Genomic DNA, 23,647 nt, shown 5'->3' on the forward strand with positions numbered 1-23,647 from the left:
AAGAGGTCAACAACAAAAGCAACAACTACTTTATCTGGGTCGTTTCATTAAGAATATTTATGTTTGCATTTATTATCTCTTTAATCTGCATTTTGGAAATCCAACACTAGTGTGAAAATTGTTGGAAGTAGAACTTTCTTTTAAATGTTCAACACTTGTTTTAAATGTTGAAAGTGGGACTTTTTTTTTCCTACATATAATTTTAATGTCACTTAGGAAGAATTGAGACATACTGACAATATTTGGCTACATGCAAATGCATGTGGCATTTTTGAAAACTTTATGGGGCTTCTCCCCTTATTTTGCTATTCCAGAACTCTCTCAAAAAATAAATAGATAAACAATGCTACCTGGCCCCATGATCATGTATTTCTCGGAAGCTGATTTTCCTATCTTCTTCAGGCAGCTGGGTATTCCCCCAGCGACAGGACAGACATTCATAACCTCCATGAGTCTGGAGAATTCCATCTTTCTGATCCTCAAAGGAGGCAAATGGGTGCAATCTACCCATAACCTATGGAATGAGGCTTGACTCCAGGACCTTCAAGGAGCATGAAAGGGAAAAGACAGCGTTGTACCCTTTTTCACAATGGTTAAGGAAAATATGTCTTACTGCCTTTGTGAACCATGTGATTTTTTTCATGACTCCCAAAGAGAAAGACCTTGTAGAAACATTGAAGAGAACCTCATGACTTTCTCTTTTGCACTAGTCTCTAAGTCTTAGCTCTGCTGACTTGGGAAGCCTGTCTCCTAAAGGACTTTATTCTTCATTAAGCACCTTAACCTCTCTTGGACTCAGTCATACAAATGCCACTAATGGAATTCATCTTTCTAATTCCACAACCATTAACTTCCCTGTTAGCCATAAGCCTTGATACATTAATTTTAGCTTACTCTACGTTTCCTGAATGGACTTACCTCTTTGGGTGGTAGTGGTGATTCCTCTCCTTCCTCTTTCTCCCATCCCTTGAAATTAAATTATGTGTTCACATTTAAGAAGGCATCTTTCATTTGCTAAAGAATCGTTCTAAATGAAAATTAAATTTTGAAAACATCATTTCTAGTTCACCTGATTTAAACATAATTTGGCTTCAGTTGAGTATAAATCTATGACCCTGTTTGAAAACACTGTCTTTTGCTTAATTACCCTGCTCATCCTTTGAAAACAAAAACAATTTAAGTAATTGAATTGGGTACAAACATTATAGAATACCAATTAAACAGTTGCAAAAATATCTGAGTTCTTGGCTTAAAAGCAATCAACATTTGTTTACTCAGGGCCCAGATTTCTTGGTGTTAATGTAGTATTCTGTAGGTTTGTGACATTTTCTCCCAGTGACCAGTAACACTTTCTCAGGGCTTTTCATCCACGGCCCGGGTTGCAATAGATGGCACCTACTAGTTGAGACAAGCTGGGTTTGCTGGGGCTAGAAATTCAGCTTTGATTACATAGAACACAAATCACTATAGTTTATCTGTAAATTTTTTCATGAACTGGCTAAATTTCTCAGGTTGTTTTCCATGCTTAAAAAAAAAACTATTGGCTTAATATTTTATTCAATCATATTTTATGGAATTTCTACTAGATGATAAGCTACAGAGGAAAAAAAAAAGTCTGCATTATTTTTCCCCACTACCAATTTTCTAAAACCCAAAGCTGTGCTTGGCACAGAATAAGAGATCAAAAATACATGTTAAATAATCAAGTGCCGCTGATTGAAGGCAGCTTTATTCTATGAGCTGGGGATATAGTAAAAAGCAAGAATATACACAGAGCTCCTGTTGAAGAGCTTACTTGAGGGAAATATAACAGAGATTGATCATAAAAACAAATATCAAATACCCAATGTGACAGTGCTGCAAAGCAGAGGTGTGTCGAAAATGTGCAATGAGGGTCTAGAGTAGAGGGATCTTGCTGGGGGATCCCTGAAGAATGACCTAAGATGTAAGGATGACTAAGGTAGTAACCAGAGGACAAGGAGAAGAAAGGCCACGTGTTTACTTTCCCCTCAGTTACTTTCTCTCTCTCTCACTCTCATGGCTACCTTTGGTAATTGTCATTGCAGCCTCTTCCTAAGTTTTCTGGCTACCTTAGTGTGCTGGCTACTCATGGACTTTTGCGTAAATCTCAAGTGTATCTAGCCCTCCTTTTAGGAAACAGCCAAAACTTTGTCTTCTATTAAAAATGCCAGTGTTATTTTAGAAATCAAGAATGAAAATCAAAGAGAAACTGAATTAAAAAGAACATCACCTTTTCTGCTTATTCACTTTCCTGCGTGCTAAGGAAGTGCCTTATGATATGTACTTTAAATAGACTTTAATTGGTTGGTCATTAGGTTGGATGGTTCGTTGCTTGGATGGATGGGTGGGTGAGTGAACTGGCGGATGGATGACTGATTAACTGGCTAACTGGGTGTTGGTTGGTTGGCTAACTAATTGGATGATTAGCTGACTAGAAGTCAGATGTTTTTGGTTGGCTAACTGGCTGGTTGATTGATTGGATGGTTGTTTAGTGAATAAAGGTGAAGGTGGTAGATTAGCTGTGATGTTAAAGTCAAACTTGATTTTATTCAGTTTCAAACTTTCTCTGCTCTAAAATATTGAAAAATTTGCCCACGTTCTATAAGTCTTCGTTCTTTATAAAAAAAAAAAAGTTCTTTTCTTACAGGCTATAGTAAGGATTAAGGCAACATTACTTATAAAGTTTTAGCAAAGTACCTAGGATATACTAAGCATTCACCAATATCTGTTCACTGTTTTTAAGAGAAGAATTGGCCTAGGATGTAGCTCAGTCGCAGAGGGCTTGCCCTGCAAGCATAAAGCCCTGGGTTCAATTCCCAAAACCACAAAAAATAAATAAGAGAGAAAGAAAGAAGTTTGAGTGTTTAAATGATGACATTGTTAATTCTAATCATTGAAATATGTTTCACTGCTACAAATATTCATATATTATAAAGCAGAAATACATATACCCAAGATGAAGGGAAAACATGTAGAAAACTAATGGCACACTAACTAGCGATTTTCTTCCTTGACAGATTAAAATTGAATTCTCCTCCCTGACTCTTCCATTGCCCTCTTATTACATTATTACAGGGCTCATTAGGAAAGTAATTACTCTGTTAAAAAAAGGGAGGCTTGGGGGCTGGGGTTGTGGCTCAGTGTCAGAGTGCTTGCCTAGCATGTGTAAGGCACTGGGTTTGATTCTCAGGACCACATATAAATAAATGAATAAAATAAAAGTCCATCAAGGTCTAAAAAAATATTTAAAAATAAAAAAATTTTAAAGGGGCATAATACATTCTTTCTTCACATGGATGGTAGTGGTTTACCTAGATCTTTGCTTTGTAATTATTTGCTAACCTGAACATTGTTTTTTTATGTATTTTTAATATATACTCTCAACACCCATACAAAGGGAAATAAAATTGACATATGAAATTTGATGGAATAGGATCAAACAGACTGAATTTAAACCTAGGTAGGTCTGCAGGAGCAAATGGAAGGGAATATTAAACAGTATAGCCCCAATAGTAAAAAATAGGAGATGAAGTTTATTCTAAACTCTCTAGATTGTGTTACAGACTGAGCAGTTAAGGGTGGCGAATACTGAATATTTTTTGTCTTGCACACTGCACTGAAGTTACTCAAGAGCAGGATCTTCCTGCATCGTTTGCTGTGTGCCTAACACAAGGTGTAACCAGACTCTCTTTCACAGACCTGGTCAGCACAGCCTCTCTGCACAGATGCCACTGTGCCATCTCTTCCAGCCATCATTGTTAACATTCATGCCAGGTGTGCGTGATTTCAGAGAGAGCGGCCCTGATTTATTAAATGCCATCAGAAATAAAGTCAAGAATTACACATCTTCATTACTAACAAGTAGCTTTTGGTGTTTTCAGCGCCGACTGGGAGATGCAGCAAAGAAAGCCATCAGCAAGCTCCAGGTCAGGACCATCAAGAAGGGTGACAAGGTAACAGCCTCTTTTCTTTTTGGTGGGAAACTATTCAAAGCAGTTGCTCTCCTTTGGTTTTCTGACAGAGTAGAAGAGAGTGAAGGATGGAAAAAGGAAATACGTGTTTAAAGTCGTCCTGTAAGCATCTGATATGTGCCCGTTTTTTAGTCTGAAGGATAGATGTGCTATTACTATTATATGCTATTAAATATTATTTAAAGTAGTTTATAAAATGCATTCAGTAGGACAAAAAAACCCATTTACTACAGAATATGAGAAATGGAAAAGTAAGTGTACAAGAAAATGGATAAAGCCAGGATGACATTACTGCCCAAATGCATTACCTGAAACAGGTAATGGAAATGGATACTTAATTAGGTCGGGGCTTTCCAGCAACCAGTGCAAAGAAGGAAACAAAATTCAATATTCAAATGATATTTGACTGCAGTGTCCCACAAGATAAAAAAAAAAAAAAGAGTTATTCCCAGTATTTTGACCTGAAAGTTTGTCCAGTAATCCTCGCAGGGAAGATAGAGCTATGTGCAGAACTCTGTTCTACACTCATGTCTAGAGTCTAAACATAGAAAGTATATCAGTTCCTATGAAATTTAGTATTCAGGACACCCCAATATCATTGCAACAGTCTCCTTCACTGTAGAATCATGAAGTAAAGCCAGAAGCAATCATAGCATCATAAGAAAGGACAGGAAAGAGTACAGTCCAGGCTTGCAGGCCTTTAAAGGTCTCTTTGATCTCCCAGGAGATGTTTAGATCAATGGATTACAACACAGTTCGAAGAACTGGGGCTCCTTGGAGCATTGTAAGGGATCCGCAATTCCACATATGTAGCAGCTATTGACTGTAGTCTGAAGGATTGATGTGCTATTACTATTATATGCTATTACTTTTCAACTCTCTGAAAACACTATTGGGTGCATTAGGATAAAATTCTTTCAAAAGCCTTCCTAAATTTGAAGTCCATTTTGATCATTCCTTTTTCCCCTTCAACCAGATAATAATAAAAGTCCAAGGGCTATGACATAGTAATAAATTTTTGAGGTATTAAAAGAAATTTATGTACTTGAAAAAAATTAAAAACATTCTTTTGTGTTTCTGTTTAGTTTATGTATTAGATTACAGAGGAATAGGTGGATTAAATATCATTCAGATAGTTCTCCATAAATGTTATTTGTTATCCTCAAGATTCTGATATGTCACCTCTCCTTGTAATTGATAGCATTATTAGTAAAAGTACATGAGGAAATGGTTTTCCTCACAAAAGCACTTGCAGTGGCACCTAGAAATACAAAGTGGGGGTTGGGAAGAATGCCAGCTACACCGATAGCCAGTAAATTATTGATGAAGAAAACTAGCAAAGGCTGTTGAAAGCCTGGCTCCAGACAAGCTGTCCTTTGGTTTATTTGGTATTTACTCACGAAGCCAGGAGGGTGGTCTCATCTGCACTGCTCTTGTTGCAGGAAACAGAGCCGGATTTTGACAACTGTGCAGTTTGTATTGAAGGATACAAGCCCAACGACGTGGTCAGGATCCTGCCCTGCCGGTGAGTGACTGGCTGCCTGCCCTGGATGGTGGTGTGTGGAGAGTGCCTGTTGGCCACCCTGGCTTGGACCCGCCGGCCTTGCTGGGCAATGTCAGTGGGCCTCCGTGTTGCCAGCTAGACATGGCAAGCATGCCTTCTTTTCTGGTAACCTTAGTCCTTGGAAAGGCTTTGGCTTACTGGGCACAGTGGCACATACCTGTAACACCAGCAGGTTGGGAGGCTGAGGCAGGAGGATTGTGAGTTCAAAGCCAGACTTACCAAAAGCAAGGTGTTAAGCAACTCAGTGAGAACCTGTCTCTAAAATAAAATATTTTTTTAAAGTATTGGGTAAGTGACCCAGTGGTTAAGGCCCCCTGGGTTCAATCCTCAGTACAATCAATCAATCAATCAATAAAGGCTTTGGCTCATGGAATTAGATATATTTTCCTGATCCCCTTTGCATCAAAAGGAGGATAGCGTTATGATCTGGACCCTCTTGATACAGAACCTGCTGATGTGAATCCAGATATGAGTTTTCTTGAAAAAAAGAAAAAGCAGCTCTCTGTTGCTCAGAATCAGTTCTGCTAATTTAATTAAAATAATTCTTGAAAATGTTTTGTGGAAGATCATAAAGGCTCAGTCATCAGAATATAGTCAGGAGTAAGTACAAAGCCAAAAGCAGATTCCACTTCCCCCTTTTTTTTTTTTTTTAACTAACAGAAAGTGAACATGACAATCAAATTTTCCCCAAATTTTGGAATTTAGAAGAAGAAGTAGGCATGTAGAGCTGGGAACGCTCCCCAGGCAATCCTCACATAACCCTCGTCCCTCTGCCTAATTGAAATTCACTGTGAAGGTGTTGGAATTCTTTTAAAATTGTTAAAATCCAATCAGTTTAAATACTCTAATTAAATCAAGAAATTTAAGGTTTCATAAAAGCCATCCTCCTTAATTGAAAATCCATTTTAGTATTTTTGCATCCATGCAAGCATCCTAAAAATAAAAATGGAATTATGCTTTGATGAGGAATTCTTCACTTAAAAAGAATGACTTTAATTCTGAGTGAGTTTAAAAGTAAATAACATAGAAAAACACACCACAAAGATATTCATCAATCCATTGGTTCTTGAAACAATGCAAATTTTAAGAACTATTTATTGGAAATACAAAAGAAAGAAAATATGGCTTTAGAGGATTTGTCAAATAATCTCAAAATAACACAAAAGGATTGGAATACCCCAACTGATGCAGAATGGGAATGGATCTTTCTCAAAATGTTCTTAGGCAAACTGATCATTATGAAAATGGGCATTAGGAAAATCCATCCAGAGTCCCAGGTTTTGTTTGTAGATGCCCATCTGCCTGTGGGACAAAATCATAAACAGGGACACATGGAAGCTTGGTAGTTCCTCTGTCTGAGGGTGCTCCATGTAAATTCTTTCTACACGCTGCGCCTCATGTCTACTGGATGACTTCCAGGAACAAGGGCAAAGAATGACACTAAACTATGGAAAACCTCCCAGGGTGACGTCTTTCATCTCTGCGGCATTTTATTAAGGATTTGTAAAGCCCTGTGGTTATAAGTAAGTCCAGTGCTTGTCTTGACTTTCCTACTAGGAGACTGCTTAGAGCCCTATGAAGGTACTACTAATAAAAAATAACCCAAGCCAGTTAAACAGCTGCTTTTTTCCTGAGAATCCTAAGAACTTTACAATTGTAATTAAGAAAATCTGTGTTAAAAATTATACGTATGCATATATTGCATTGCTTTAGCTGTACAGTCATACAGCATAAAATAATGTATTCATTTAAAGCTCCGTCATGCATGAATTTCATGTTCCTCTCTGCAATTGCTGGAGGCTACATAATAGCCAACACAGAGTTGTACCACAATTTAATTTACCATACCCAGTTTGGGAACATTTCACTGGTTTCAGTTTCTAATTATGACAAATTACATTGCTGTGATGGTATTTAGATTTTTATGTTATTCCAGACCTCCTTTTATAGTGTAATTTTTTGGAAATATTCATCAAGAAAAAGTAACATTTAATATTTTCCACAAAGAAAAAGGACTTCGGGAAATTTTAGTTTATTCCCACTGGTGCTCGACCTAGGAATATTTGTGCAAATATTAGTTTCTACTACATTCTTTTCTTTTCAGTTTGGCTTTAGGCTCCTCCTTTTTACCTGGTTCTTTGGTTCTCAGCTCATTCCTTAATTCTTTTTGCTTCAAGTTCCTTAGCACTCATCTATTTTTTGATTTCCTTATTGAGTATCCTGCTTTAAATAATAAAACACACCTCATTACCAAACATAGGTTATAGTTAATTACTGTTTGAGCTTCACTAGTCACACATACGTATTCTTTAAATAGCTCATGCATTTCTTTCCATGCTGATATTCAAATCAAAATATTTTCATGCCTGTTGCTGGTTCCTGCCAGACGGTTTGCACTAATGGATGTTATCAAACAAATGTGGAGACATTTGGTTTTTGCTAGATAATTTCCTCTGGGGTGTTATTAAACCTTTGCTCCCATGAACACCAAGGTCTCCCTTTCCTATTATTTTCAGGCTGACTCATCCACAGCATTCTTTGCATCTCTTTGGAGTAAAAGATGGTTTCCAAAAAATATCCCAATGTATCCAGTCCTTTCTCTCACACTTTTGTCTATAGCCTCAGAACCCCTGACATGCTGGGTGCATCTCATTTAGGATGTTTTTCCAAATCACCCAGGTTCACACTTTTGCACAGCATTTTCCAACTCATTCTCTTATCTCTTTCCAAGACCCCTGCACAAATGATGATAATTAGTCAATGCCCTCTCCTCCTCATTTGTGGTCTTGGTGGTTATTAAAGTTACACTGTGCACATGCAAACCCGTGGCTCCTTCCTGCTGACTCTTCCTTCTTTCAGTTCCTCTCTAGCACTCAAAGAGGAGTCTCCTTGGGCTGGGGTTGTGGCTCAGCAGTAGTGCGCTCACCTAGCACATGCGAGGCCCTGGGTTCCATCCTCAGCACCACATAAAAATAAATAGATAAAATAAAGGTATTGTGTCCAACTAAACTAAAAAATAAATATTAAAAAATACAAAAAGAGGAGGTGCCTTGGTGTAAGCTTGGACATGCGTGCACAGTGTAAGGCACAGATCCACAGCAGGACACCTAGTATGTCGGGTGGCATGGGTCTAACTTGTGTGCTTTGGATTTGATCCTAACACACTGCTAAGGCATTTTCCAAGAAACTTTGGTTTGCTCCATCATTAAGCTTTTGCTAGATTTTAAGGCTAGATTTTTGTGTGTGTGTGTGATGGGTTAATATCCATGATTATGTTTTTAACAACATTTTATTGAAGCTTTGTTGTCTTCCTTTGTCTGGAGAATAAGTTGGGCTCTCTGATCCTTCCATGGCTTTTATCTTATTATATTCCTACTGTTCTTCAATAATTATTCATTTCTATTTATCCAATTGCAAACACACAGTGTCTGAAAAAGAATGTGAATTCCTTGGGCAGACCAAAAGTTCATGTTTGCCATGTTTTTAAAAAAACAAAGCAATATTTGCATTTCTTTCCAACAATCTACAAAATGTTTTTTCCAATCTCTAATTTATCATATATCATTATCACTCATTTGTGCAAATATTAGTTTCTACTACATTCTTTCCCTTTGATCTGGAATAATCTCCTCCAGAATTGAAGAAATACTTAAAAGCTGCATAGTAATAAGTAGATCTTTATGAAAAACTTTGTAGCAACTAAATGCTTTCTTTGGAACAACAAATATTTTATAGCAGCTGTATTTCAGGAGTAGTAGAAAGTACCAGAAATGAAAAGATAAATGGCATAGTTCATGCTCTAAAGGAAATAGTCTAAAGGGAAAAAAAATTCAATAAGTAATCAGAATACAGAATGATATGTGCAACTATAATAAAAAATTTATGGAAAATTTGCAAAATGAATAAAATAATTGAATATCTGTCTAACTCCCTCATGCAGGTAACTACTGCTAACATTTTTGCGTATCTCTTTCCTTTTGTTTCTTGTGCCTATTTGTGCAAGGTCAAGATATTATTGTCAACATCATTTAATATCCTTTTCTTTTCCCTTATTATTGAGAGAATTTACTAGAGATAGACCTAGATTATCTGTGCCCTGTTTTGACCTTTTTTTTTTTTTTTTTTTTTTTTTTTTACCTCTGAAGCTGCAGCCAGACCCAATCAAGCTCTTCCTTACATAAACCAACCCAATAGCCTAGAAATGTCAGTACTTCTGCAGAAACCCTTCTTGAAAGTCTTTTCATGGCCCAGCCAGACTTTTCCACGGAGGGAAAACAGGAGCTTGTCCTGGCCCCCTTGAGCTTACCTAATAATCCACTGATGAGCTGTTCACAGTTCACCTTTCCACCTCACTATGGAAGACAGAGAACAGTGTCTCATGGTTGATGCTATCATTGGCTGATGTGTCCTGCAGAGGCACTGTGTCTTGCTGGGTTGTTATCAGCAGAGTTGGGTGACAAGTAAAATCCTCTCAAACAGAATTTATTATCTTGTGCAGATGGTCCCCAATTCTCACCTTGTTCACAACCTCTGACCTCTAGTTACTTTTTGTAAATAGTGCCTCCTGGCTGGTACTCCAAGAAGCAGCATTGGCAATGCTGCCTGGAATTGAAAGAGGTCTTGATAGCAGGGTACATGGAGATGGTTGAATAAAGTCAAGAACTAATAACACCTATCCTGAAACCTTCTAATCAGAAAGTGCACCCCTGATGTTTAACATCCAAACATTGAAACTGATTTCCAACAGCATGGAGATGCCACCCTTGGCCATGCCTGCTCTGACAGGAAGGCAGCAGCTCCGCAGGCCCAGGGTTTATTGGACTCCTTGCTCTTCACAATGGGATCTGAGGTGTGCTTGAGCAAGATCCTCTGTTAAAGCACGTAACTCTGGTGTAGATTTCTGGGCTTGGAAAATATATATGACGAATTTTACTTTTTTGACCATTTTCAGGTTTGTAGTTCAAGGTAAAGTAGATTCCCATTGCTGTGCCCCATCTCCAGAACATTTTCTTGGTCCCCAACAGAAACACTGAACTCACTAAACAATGACTCTTCATTCCCCAAGTATGAATTTTGTGTGTATGTGCGTGTGTTTTGTTTTTAATTTCAATTTGAATTTTACTAAAAAGAAACTGGAACTGATATTTGGATTTAGGACCCAATTAAAGTTGGTTGACTAAATTGAATTTTATATACCCCAAATCTGACAAAGAATAATAATTTTATGTCTATTATTATTATTGTTATGGCTATTATTGCAATACCAAGAGTAAGTGTTGCTAAGATCATTGTTCTCATTATCATTCATACTATTACATTACATCATTACTAACATTGTTACCACCATCACCTCTGTCCTGACTTCCCACTAAAGTTCCTGCTTGTGTCTTGCCCCTTCAATATTCATTCAGATGAGTCTATTTTTAATTGTCAGATTAAAATCTAGATTAGCTAGACCTCAGGAATTTTTTTTGGCAAGTATATCAAAACTGTGACTAGGAAAAAAAATATTCTTTGGGAAAACTAATTGAAATGTAATCCAGTCCTTATGTTTTTCTAAAATATACTTTTATAAATTCATAAGAACCTAAAACAAGAACTGTCGAATTAGCTCCCCAGAGGAGAAGTGAGCTGGTCCATGCCATCTCCAAAGCTTTTGCCAGCAAACACTGTGGAAGCAGTCTCAGGGCACTTGCTGTGGGGATTTTGTGCCTTGACTTCTGCATGGGGACCCACCAGAGCACTTCTCCTGTAGAATAGCTTTTTCCCAACCAAGGGAAATGTTCTTATTTTGTAGATACTGAATTGTGACACTATCCAGATTTCTGTGTGTGTGTGTGTGTGTGGTGCTGGGGATCAAACCCACAGACTTGTGCATGTGAGGCAAGCACTCTATCAACCAATCTATATCCTCAGCCCATATCCAGATTTCTTGTGTTGATAGAGAGCTAAGAGCCAGATTTATATCTCACTCATACCCAAAATGTATTTCTACCCTCATTTCTGATTTCATTTTGGATCTCCATTTTCATTTTTCTTTCTTGTTTGACACTGTAAGTGTCTTGTTGGATATTTGCACCTTCTAAGTTACCTAGAGACCTTTCTAGAATAAATGTGTCCCATGTCTTTAAAAGCTGAAATAACGTCATTTTAAATCCACATACCATACCAAGTATGTTACTCAGTTTTTTGTCACTGTAACAAATACCTGAGATAATCAATTTATAAAGAAAAAAAAAAAAGGCTGATTTGGTCTTACGTTTCTGGAGATTTCAGTCCCTACTCTGATGGTTTCATGCTTCTGGGCCCATGATGAGACAGCACATAGTGTGGTGAGACAGCACATAGTGTGGCAACACATGGCAAAACCACTCACCTCTCGGCCAAGTTGCAAGGTAGAGGCTGGGATGCCATTGTCTCATTCAGGGCCACAGCCCTGGAGTCCTAAGACCTCCCACTAGAGCCCACCAGTTAGTTTCCCTCACCTCCACTGGTGCCAGGTTGGGGAACCACGCTTTAACTGACAGGCCACCTTAGGGTAACATTTAAATCCAAACTGTAGCACCCCTGTACCATAATTCATCTGCCTTTGTTTGAATGTTTAAGCTATTCCCCATACACACTTCTTGTTGCTGTTTACCAATCAGGCTGTGCTAAATAGCTTTGTGTGTAAATCTTAGCTCACAATTTCACATTATTTCCTTCTTTCTAAGTAATGATTCAGATTGACTGTTATATTCTGCAAAGTTGTTTCCAGTCAGTTACAGATAAGCACACTCTAAGGAAAGACAACAGTGGGAACCTGGAGCTGCTGGAGTGTAAGACCCATGACAGAAATGAGGGGAAGCAGCCCAGGTTGTGCAGAGCTGAATGAAAAGACATGAGCACATTTAGTTTAATTTATTTATTTACTTATTTTTTGTGGTGCTGGGGATGGTACAGGGCCTTCTCCCTCCCAAGCAAGCACTCTCCCACTGAGCTACCCCCCCAGCCTAACATGTTTTAAATTCAAAAAATAAAGATGTAGTGCCCAGCTGCAGGGCCTGCATGGTGGCCAAGTGCTGGGGATCCTTGTGGTTCGTGAGTCACAGCCGGCACCCTAGCTCTAGAGTGGAGTGTGGCTCCAGGGGATGTAGCTGGAGTCCAAAGACCAGTTAGGAGACTATTTCATGTATTTGTGTTGGTATGTGGTGACATAGATCTATTTATTCCAGAGACCCAGGAATAAGCCACCACAGAATGGATGTCCATTCCTCAGGTTGGTGACTGATGGCTGCATCTGTGTTTCTTTCCATTTAAAACATGGTCATGTTAGGCTGGGATGGTAGCTCAGTGGCATGTCTCAGGTGTGGGAGGCCTTGCACCATCCCAAGCATCACACACACAAAAAAGTAAATATAATAAATAAATTAAAACATGATCCTGTCTTTTCATTCAGATTTCAAATAGCAAAAAGCCCAGTAGCTTCTACACTATCACTCAAAAACCTTAGCACAAGGAGCAGATTTCAGCAACTAAAACAGATTTTTTTTAATCATACACAAACAAAGCAAATTATATAAACAACAACAAGAACACTTGACCAGCTTTGGCTTATCTTCAGAAACCTTCGTTTAGAGAGTTTTCCAGCCCTCAAGACTCCCAACACTGGGTCATGTAGACAGAGCTCTATTTTGGACAGACAGTTGTTGAATTCTGTGTGTAAAACTGTTACCCTTCCTTTTTCTTCTCTCCTTTTTAGAAATGTGGCTAAATTTATCTATCAGTTCTCTTTATTTTCTTCATTAAATGTGAGGCTACACTTTTATAAACATCAGAACATGACTAATAGCATCATTAGTGTTAAAAGAGATGACATGGAGATTTAAACACATTGATATACCAGGCTAAAAAAATTTTTTAAATGGAATAAATGGTGGTTCCTGTTAAAGTACAACACAAAGTAATAGTGAAGGGACATATGAGACTTTTGTGCTGGATACATGGTGTGTGCCTGTAATCCCAGCAATTTAGAAGGCGAGGCTGGAGGATCCCAAGTTCAAACCCAGGCTCAGCAACTAGGAAGGCGCTAAGCAACTCAAAGAGACTCTGTCTCTAGATAAAATATTTTTAAAAAGGACTAGGGATGTGGCTCAGTGGTTAAGTGCTTCTGGTTTCAATTCCTGGTACCAAATTAAAAAAAAAATGAAGCTTGTGTGTGTTAATTGGGGGAATAGATATCCTAACTTTTGAAGAAAGTCCTAATTACATTGCAATGGCTGAGTTAGACTGAACCTAAAAGGTCAGGTCTGGAGACTTGGACAAGGGATTTTTTGAGGGCTGCTGAAAAGTCATTGTCTGTCTTTGGTGTTCTAGTTTCAGTGGCTTCTTCAAAGGTCTGTTACGCACATCCCATGTGTCTGCAGCTGACAAGATGCTCATAAATCATCTAACTAGTCAGACTGTCAGCTGCTTCTCTTTCTCAGTTGATGTGACTGATAAGGGTTTTAACACAGATCTACTTATTAATTGACCTCTCAAATACTTTATTCCATTAGCTCCTGTCCCCAAGGACAGGTGGTATTTTCCCCTCCCAGAGAAGCAGCTTGGGAGACATCTAGTGTAGAGTAATGGGTGAATAGTAGAAGGAGCCCTAAATAAAGCTTTCTGAACATGCAAGTATACAAAGGCTCAAAGATGAGTTGGCTGCCAGAAGTCCCCCCTTAGAATCAAATTAGTGAGATTTACTGAGCTAGTGTGGCTGAGAACATGGTGTCCACTTCAAAAATGCCTTCGGAGAATTTGCTTGTCCTTAATGGATACTTCCAAACAAGCCCACCTGGACAGTTCAAAACCTCCCGTGCTTTTCTCAAGAGTCTTGTGGTTGTTGTGTCATGAATCCTTCATGGCAACCAAAGGCAAAATCAAAGTTGGAATGAGATTCACTTGTGAACTTCCCTTTTGCTCTGAGGAGGAGGGGCTGTCATTGGTGCACCCTGCCCAGCACACGATCATAGCAAACAACATAATACAATAAAGTATAGATCATGATATATCGATGAATACCATGTTAATATTTGAAAATTCAAAGAATCCCAATCAAGTTTTACTGAACCCTTACAAATAGACACTCACCCCTTAAGAGTTTTAAACCTAGAGATCAGTCTGATTTTAAGATGAGTAAAGTGAACTGAATGTCTCTGTGGACAGAAAATGCCAAGGTCTTTGTAAGTAAAAGAATTTTATAAAATGCTGTAATGTGATCAGGATTTGGATTACAAGCCCTCTAATTGGTGAAGTGGAAAACAAAGAGCACTTTCTAGCCAGAAAGTGCCTGTCCTGATTTTACTCAGCATGCCTGTTAGGTATGCTCGATTAGGAACAGATTTCTTCCGAGTTCCTTTCTTTCTTTCTTTCTTTCTTTTTTTGAAAAGAATGATTATCATTGGCCGTATTCATCAGCTTCAACTTACTCTTTCATTCCCATGTTATGCAAATTAGGTTTGGGGGCATTCTATTTAAAGTTGTCTGTTTATATATGCGATGCTTTTAAAATAGCTTTCAAGGTTCCATTCCTAATTGTGGAAATTTTTGAAAACAGATAGAAGCATAAAGAAGCTAACCAAGATAATAATCTCTCCTCAAAAAGATAATTATTGGTAAATTTCATTTTTATAAAGCATATATTATCACCATATGTGTATATTTTTAAATATTGTAGAGTCATTAATACCGTTTTTTATTCTACTATCTCAGTTTACATTAAAAAGGAAGCATTTTTCCATGACTTTAAAATTATTTAAAGATAATTTCATCATTGTATAATAATAATGATGGGAGTGTGTTGAACTTCACACTCTTATTTTTCAGCATTTAATTTGCTACAAGTTTTTTTTTTTTTTTAATCACTATGACCTTAGTTTTGTTTTGTTTCTGAACTTAACCCTAGAATGCATCCTTAAAAGTGAATCTTTATACTGGGTCAACAGTGATTTTGAAGGATCTGGAGAAGTTTAGCCAATTGCTGTTGATAAAGATGGTAATGATTGACAGCTCACTAGTAGTAGGAGCAGTGCTTACATTAGTGATCCTCCAGGGCCACGAAATTGCACATTTCTAAAGTATCTTGTCATCTGATAGTCAAATATTAGCATTTAATTTCCATATCTTTAATTTTTTTCTGGAATATTACTTCTATTATAAGCTCTTTATATAACATGATATCTGATGTAAATTATCATTGATTATGTTTCCTAATTTTAAATATGTCAAAATAAGGGGGATATGGTATAGTCTAGAATTTATAAATTGTGAGTAGGTATTAGGTAGTTTTAACATTTTAGTTGTATTTTGGGTAAATGCTGCTTGGGATTTTTTTGTTTGTTTTCATACTGGGGACATGCACTGAACCACTGAACTACATCCTAGCCCCTTTTAAAATTTTGATACGGAGTCTCATTAAGTTGCTCATACTGGCCTTGAACTTGCAGTCCTCCTCCTTCAGCTTCCTGAGTCACTAGGATTAAGTCTTGCACCACCATACCTAGCTTTTTTTTTTAATGATATATTTTGATTAGCAGAATGAAGTAGTTTTGTTATAAAATTGATGAATTCTTATATTTGTGTTTTTCTCTCTCCTTATTTTAATAATTCCCTATCAAGAAATAATCTAGTTTATTGGTTTAACTACATTTTTAAATTTATCTGAAAATTTATGCTGATATATCTCACTCAATGGTGGTGGTTTATAAAAAAATGTTTTTAACTTATCCTTTTGAGAACATAGTTTCACATTCTTGGTTAAATAAAAAGCCATCCAGTGGTGGAAGTTTAGAATGGCACAGCCACTTTGGAAATTTGTTTGACAGTTTCTGGCAAAATTAAATGCACACTATTCTGTGACATGACTGTTTCATTCCTGGATACCTATTCAAGAAAAATAAATGAACACGTTCACAGAAAAAATTGAATAGGAGTGGCCATATCATGTCTATTCACAGTAATCAGAAAATGAAAATATCCCAGTAATTACAGGAAAAAAAATCTGCAAACAAATTGGATTACATCCTTTCCATGGAATACTACTCAGTCTTAAAAAGGGAACAATAGATCAATGTCCACCAGGGTATGAAACAAACAAACAACAACAACAACAAAAAAAAAAACCCCACATTATTTTGAACAAAAGAATCCAGGAACAAAAGGATGATTTTAATGATTCCATTTATATGAAATTCAGTAACAAACAAAATTAGCCTATGCTGACAGAAGCCAGAGTGGTGGCCACGTGGCAGGAGAGGGTACAGACTGGCCAGGATCAAGGAGGGTCTCTGGGGTGATGGAGAAGTGGGCCTCTTCACATGGTGGTATGTACATAAATATGCTCACACCTAAGTAGCCCCAAGCTTGCTTACAATTTATACATTCAATGCATATCATACCTTCATTTAAAGTAATGGAGGGCAAAAGGACCAAAGAAGCCATAGAATTTTAAAGAAAATAACAGTTGACTTTATACTTTAGTCAAAATGGCATAACATTGAAGTTCAAAGTTTGCTGATGGTGTTTCCTATCCATTTTTCTTCCATTACTTCAGATTTCTATGTTCACTATTTAACGTAGCTATCATTTAATTAAGGGATTAAAGGAAGGAAACATGAAAGAAGAGGCGATGCAGGAAGACCAAGTTATCTGACCTGTTTGTTTCTGCTGTCTTTCAGCAGAGCAAAGGCTGGCTTAGGAAAGAAGTCTTGCGCTGCAGTGCCCTGGTTAAATATGGCATTCTGACTTCAAATATCCTGATCCTCAGTCATATCCATCAAGTCACACAGGATGATGCCAACCAGCTTCACTGGCCCAGCCAAGCGATATAATTAGACCAGGGCCAAGTTCTAAGCACAGAGCCTCACTCTGCAGAACCCCAAGGATTGAGACTCCCTGTGAAGTGAGTCCCCGTTAACTTGCATTCCCAAAGTATCCACAACCTCCCCTGTAGTTCAAATAGAAATTGAGTTTAGTGCCAAGACATTCTGATATAGTTCATTTTAGTTTTGACGGGTTTTCTTTTCATGCTATTTAAGCCCCATACAATGGAGAGCTTGGTGAAATAAATGGTTGGTCATTATAACATTTTAACTGTGACAATCACTCTACAGTTGACAAAACACATTTACATATAATGTCTTATCTGTATCTCAACAGCCTGTGATGCAAGTAGGGCAAGTACCATCAAGCTTCTGGATTTTATCAAGAGAATATCCTAACTCGGCAGAGGGTAGAGGGTGGAGGGTGTCTCAGGGCCCAGAGCCAAGCCAGGTGTCCTCACAGTGGGACAGTGCGTGTGACACCTTGCCCTCCCTCATCCCTGCTCTGTGTGGCAGCTCTGCTAAACACACATCTCTCTGGGGCTGTAGTTTTGGCTCAAATTCTTAGACATCCCCAACTGACTCTAAGCCAAATGTCCAAACACCCTAAGAAAACCAAATCAAGATTTTGTCTGCAAATTGTCCAGTTTCACTTTCCAAGCTTATTATCATGGGCCTGAAACAGAGCAGCCTTTTTTCATAGAAGGACAGTGGTTGTGAGGTGCACAGGAATTTATGTACTGCCTTCTCTATCTCTGCCCCCTGCCCTGCCACTCCATCACATGAAATTGCCGTCAGATTAGCTTGCCAAAACAAAGTAATTATGTTTAGTCCATAATATGGTTAGTAGTGGTTCTGGGGTACCTGCTGTCTCGTCCCCTTTTTTTCTTTTAAATGAATCTGCATAAACCTAAACAGGAGAATCAGGAGAACAGGTTTCTCATAATTGGCCCAACCATTTCCCATCAAGCTCAAGACCAATAACAGCATTTATGCCCATGGTAAGCACTGGGCCAGGGATGGCATTGATGGTAGGAGGGCAGGTGCCAGCTTACCTGTCCTGATCTATACCAGGTACCAAGTACATGGTGACTGCAGCCTCCTTATTACAGGGCTTTCCCTATAGGAGACATGGAAAGGTGAAATGGGGCAGAAGGAAGTGACGTGGTGGTAGTCAGCCCATCTTCACAGGGAGGCCCATCATTATTCTCCTCATTGCTCAGACCTGCTCCCTGCTTGGTCCATCTCAGAAGGCTAATGTGGACACCTATTTTCCAACTTTATTTTCTGCTTTATGCTTAGAATAGCCTCCATTTCAGCCAACCTGAGTTTCCCACACCTGCCATGATGTTGCCTCTTTACCTTGACTCCTGAAATTCCTTCTCCCTGACATGTTCTCCTCCTATCATCCCACTTCCAAGTTCTTTCCATCCTTTACATTATGTAAAAGGCCATATGACATCACACAACTTCTTAATTTCCTCACAAAGTAATAGCTCCTTTCTCTGAATCCCAAGGTGGCTTCACTTGTATCTATTAATGACCTGTCACTTTGTGTGTTGCACCTACATGATTCAAAATAACTAACATCACTCTAATCCTTGGAAACCTTACCAAACAAATACTTAATCCCTACATCCACCCTAGTAGGTATTTTATTAGTCAGGATAGGCAAGGTTTCACTGCAGTAACAAAATCTGCCCATGGCTTAACATGACAAAGACTTCCTGTGCTCCATATCTGTCATGTATCAGTGGAGAGTCTGCTCACCACAGCTAGACTGATGATGCAGTCACTCATAAGTTTCATTTAACCTGCAAGTTATAATGCTAACTGACAGAGCAATTGCTAATTGACAGAGCAATCATGAAGTGCCACATCCCAAAGTAAAATTGATTATTTTCTTTGTAGCTTATTGGATAGAATTATTTACTGATACAGCTGCCACTAGGAGAATCTGTGGTCTTTTGGGGTGCCTAAAAGAGGGAGAGCTGGCATATTGGAAGAATAGTATTGAGGATGGATGCTATTATTACCTTCGTCTCATAAATGAGGAAACTAAAGCTCAGAGAGGTCAAGCACTTGAAGCTGGAGGACAGAAGTTCATTGTAAAAAAAAAATATAAAAGTATGAATACTTTCATCTACTCTCTTACCCATGACTCATGGCAAAAAGACTCAAGGAATACAGAATTGGTAAAAGCACTGACTTTATAACAAGGTTGGGACTGGGTTTGAGTCCTCTCTCCTACAGCTTACCAACTCTTTAGGTAACTTTCTTTAATGAACTTGAACTTCCTCCTCCATAAAACTAGTCTAATAATTTTCAGCTCAAAGGCTGGTTGTGAATCAGTTCTGTATGTCACATGCTTGGTACATGATAGGACACAGGAGGTGGCAGACACTGTCGGTGGGGTTTTTCCATTTAAAACTCACCCTGGTTTCATTGACAACTTTGCATATGAGACACAGAGGCTCTGAAGGAACATTTCAGCTACCCATCAACACTCTGGGTATCTGTTTTAAATAGTCGATGTTGCCTGGCAGTATGGGATTCTCAGGTACCTGAGTGACTCACATTTTTTAATAATCTTTCATTAAGAAGAATGAAACAGCTTGCGTTGGTACCAACACCCACAGAATCCTAAACTCAGCTGCAGGGTGTCAGGGTCAAAGAAACCAATAAAAGTAGATGAGATTGAACAAACACAAAGACCTCTTCCTTCTCTGGGCAGAGAAGAAATGTCACTTCCTAGGGGAGGGAATCCACAACTAGGTGAAAGAACAACAGAGAACCAGAATCAATAGATGTGGAGATTAGTTTAGCTTGGTTTGTCATATTGCTAAAAATGTAGGAACTTGTTATTTGTAATCATCTCAGCATCATCCTGTAACCGTGAGCATCTTCACTTGCACTTGTAGGTATTGAACTCTTTCTTGTTTCTTTGCATTTTGGGGAGATGAGGAGGATTGGGGATTGAACCCAGGGACACTTTACCACTGAGTCATATTCCCAGCCCTTTTTATTTATTTTTTGAGACAGAGTCTCTCTAAGTTGCTGAGGCTCTCGCTAAGTCACTGAGGCTGGCCTTGAATTTGCAATCCTCCTGCCTCAGCCTTCCAAGCTGCTGGGGTTACAGGCATGTGTCACTGTGCCCGGCTGTGTTGAACTCTTTCCACAGTCTTTGCCTCCCTTTGATGAAGAGGAGTAAAAGCTTGAGTCTTCCTCCTACATAACCTTCTGTTATATTTCCAATTTGTTGGGATTGTTAAGAGATAGACTGTCATGTCCTATTGCTCCTCTATGTGTCCTTCCTGTTCCCCTTTATGTCCTTTCTAGGCAGCGCTTGTTACAATGTGGGAAGGATCAGGGCTCTGCTGTGAATTGAACAAATAAGATGGGTTCAGATTGCACCTTAAAGATGTTTCCTGAACTGTCGATATGTTTCACTTAATTCTAGATTCTCTCTCTATTCCTTTAGTGACTTTTTCTTTCCATTTAGAAGGGGAAAACTATTTTGCAACCCTAATTATGGAGATATAGTTTACAAATTTGGTGACTGGCACAAGAAATATGGTGCTAGAAATTAATAAATATTTGTTAATCGTACCATGATCGCCCTATATGTCTTTTTCTTTTTTTCTCTTAGTTCATAATTTTAAAAATTGTAGTTATTTGCTTTCTATGTTAAAATGGTTCTACTGAAGTATAGAAATCATAGTAATCATAATTTCTGAAATTAAGGTGCAGTATAGTGCTATTAATAAGAGGAACGATGGCTGAATATGAAGGAGTACCAAGAATTGTGTTTAAGCTTTGTGGGCAGTGTTTTCTACCCACCCCCAACCACCACCACCACCACAGTCATTCACTTGCAAACTCAAAACCTACAAGATGAAATTTCACCATGAGATACTGAGTCTTAGAGAGCTAAGGTGAATTGCCTAAGACTGAAAATAACAAATAACTAAACCCAGGATTCTAAACTTTCCTTGGTCTTTTCATTTTAGTTGACAAGGCTTTAGTTGACAAGGCTGGGGGACTGTGCCTTGTAGGGAGAGGCCTTGTCTTATTCATCCCTGTACCCAGCTCCTGGCACAGAACAGAATGGAACAAGAGGGTGACATAGCTGGGGCTCTATTTTAGGAAGATAAATCTGGCAACAACGAGTGGGATGAAGAGAACAGGAAAGTCCTGGCAGCTCAGAGAACAGCTAAGATGCTCCTGCAGTAATACAGGGAGAAAGATGATGGAATGGTGAATGAGGGAGCCACGGAGGAGAGCAGAGAAGCCATGAATGGGCAAAGACAGGAAGAGTGCACAGATGAAAGCTGATGAGTGAGCGGAGGCAGGGAGAGGGCGGTTCCTTGGATAAGTAAATATCCACTCACGTGGTAAATGTGCCCTGAGCATCAGCTGCATACCAGAAACTAATGGAGATGCCAGGATACAAGAGGGAATCAAACAAATGTGGATTTTGCTCTTGTTGACCTTGTATACTAACTGGAGGATGTCTCAGAATTCTCCAGGAAAACTGAACAGTGGGAGAGAGAGAGCGCGCCCAATATATACAGAGGTGTTTCCAGAAATTGACTTGCATGGGGAAAGGGGCTGTTAGGCCTGAAGTCTGCAGAGCAGGCCTAGGGCTACAAACTCTTGGGCCAGGAGCAGATGCTACAGTCTCACAGGATTTCTTTTCAGGGAAAACTTTGCTTTGCTCTGAAAACCTTTCAAATGATTGAATAAGGCCCACCCAGGGAAATTGCTGAGGATAATCTCCTTTCCTTAAAGTCAACCAACTATAGATACTATCCACATCTGCAAAACACCTTCACAGCAACACCTGGATTAGTACTGACTGAACAACTGGGTACAATAGCACTGAGAGTGGGCACAGGAATACCAACCATCACAGAGGAGAGAAAGCTGACGTGCAGAAATCACCAGGGGCCTTCGAGAATAAATGCAGGCCAAAATGTTAAAGCCCTAATGGTTGGTGCTGTCACCATCCTTAGTCCTGCGCTCGTGCAGAAAACAGATGAGTCATCTGCCTCCCAGGAACAGTCAAATGGGACCGGGATGTCTGACCTTTTCCCCAAGAGCACCACCAGTTGGTGAGCGAGTTTCAATTAGGCCCTTGTTTTCTGAGTAATCATGGAACCTTAACCTAGGGAGGTCAGCCTTGCTTCCTGGGATGCAGGGAGTGGTTTCATCCCCAGGTACCAGTCACCCTTCTCTTTGTGGCCCTGTTCCCCTACCCACCCCCCCACCCCCACACACAGGCCTGGCTGCCTTCCAGTGCCCAGCTCGGGGCTGTGTCACTTCCTCAGGTAAACCTTCTCTGAACTTGGATAAATCTCACACTTTAAGCCCCACCTCCAAACCTTCTGACCTTCCAAAGTGGTATTATTTCCACCAAGTAGTCTACTCAAATACTGTTTTATTCATATCTGCCTTTCCTGTTGTTCTGAGGAAAGGACCGAAGTCCCTGTTGTGCTGATTCATGGTCCTGAGCCCAGTTCTTGGCATATGCTACCTGTTAAATAAACAAATGGATAAAGGAATGAATGGATGAGATATATGCTTTCCAAGCAGTTGATCTGCAGGGCATTCTGGACAATGATCTGGAAATACCACAGCACAGCCTGCTGCTCCTCTGCTTTTCTAGTTCCCAGTCTGATCCCACCCTGGGTACCCCTCATCCTGTCCTCAGCACTTGAGTTCTTATGGATTTCTATCTAAATCCTGGCATTTCCAAGACTCTTCTCTAATATGAGCCCAAAGCCCCTTAATACAAAGCAAATGAGTTTTTTTTCAGAACTGTTAGAACAGAAGAAGATGAAAATGAGAGAACAGAATGGAAGGATTCAAGAATAGAGCTCTATGCAGCAGACAGATGCAGGTCCGGATGGAATGTCCTAGAAAGCTCTCCTTGCTTCAGGCAGGAAATTCTGACTGCTTTTATGCATGGTCTGGAGTCTTGTGAGTTAGAAGCTCCTGATATCTCTGTGTGGGATTTTGTGAGTTGAGAGAAAGTTCTGTTAGGAAACCCTCCTCATGCTCACCTTCTGCCATCATATGAAGGCCCCAACTGGCACATGAGATTGGCCACCTGGTGGAGCACACCAAGGTGCAGCCAGCCACAGGCACCCCCAGGGGAACCACAGAGCCCCTCACGCTGTCTCCTGACCTCACAGCAGCCATGACAACCAGGAAGTTATTTGTGTTATTAAATGCTCCCAGGGGCT

General features: G+C 39.2%; 1 protein-coding gene across 2 annotated transcripts in view; it reads left to right on the forward strand.

Annotated features, from left to right (window-relative positions):
• The window catches only part of Rnf150 (ring finger protein 150), a 226,565-nt gene that overhangs the window by 149,337 nt on the left and 53,581 nt on the right, over window positions 1–23,647 (forward strand). For both annotated transcript variants that reach the window (XM_076864194.2, XM_077110142.1), the window contains exons 3-4: window positions 3,903–3,974; window positions 5,435–5,517. In XM_076864194.2, coding sequence (XP_076720309.1) covers window positions 3,903–3,974; window positions 5,435–5,517 — 155 coding nt within the window. The remainder of the gene's footprint in view (window positions 1–3,902; window positions 3,975–5,434; window positions 5,518–23,647) is intronic.

Source organism: Callospermophilus lateralis, chromosome 8 (genome assembly GCF_048772815.1).
Source record: "Callospermophilus lateralis isolate mCalLat2 chromosome 8, mCalLat2.hap1, whole genome shotgun sequence".
NCBI lineage: Eukaryota > Metazoa > Chordata > Mammalia > Rodentia > Sciuridae > Callospermophilus > Callospermophilus lateralis.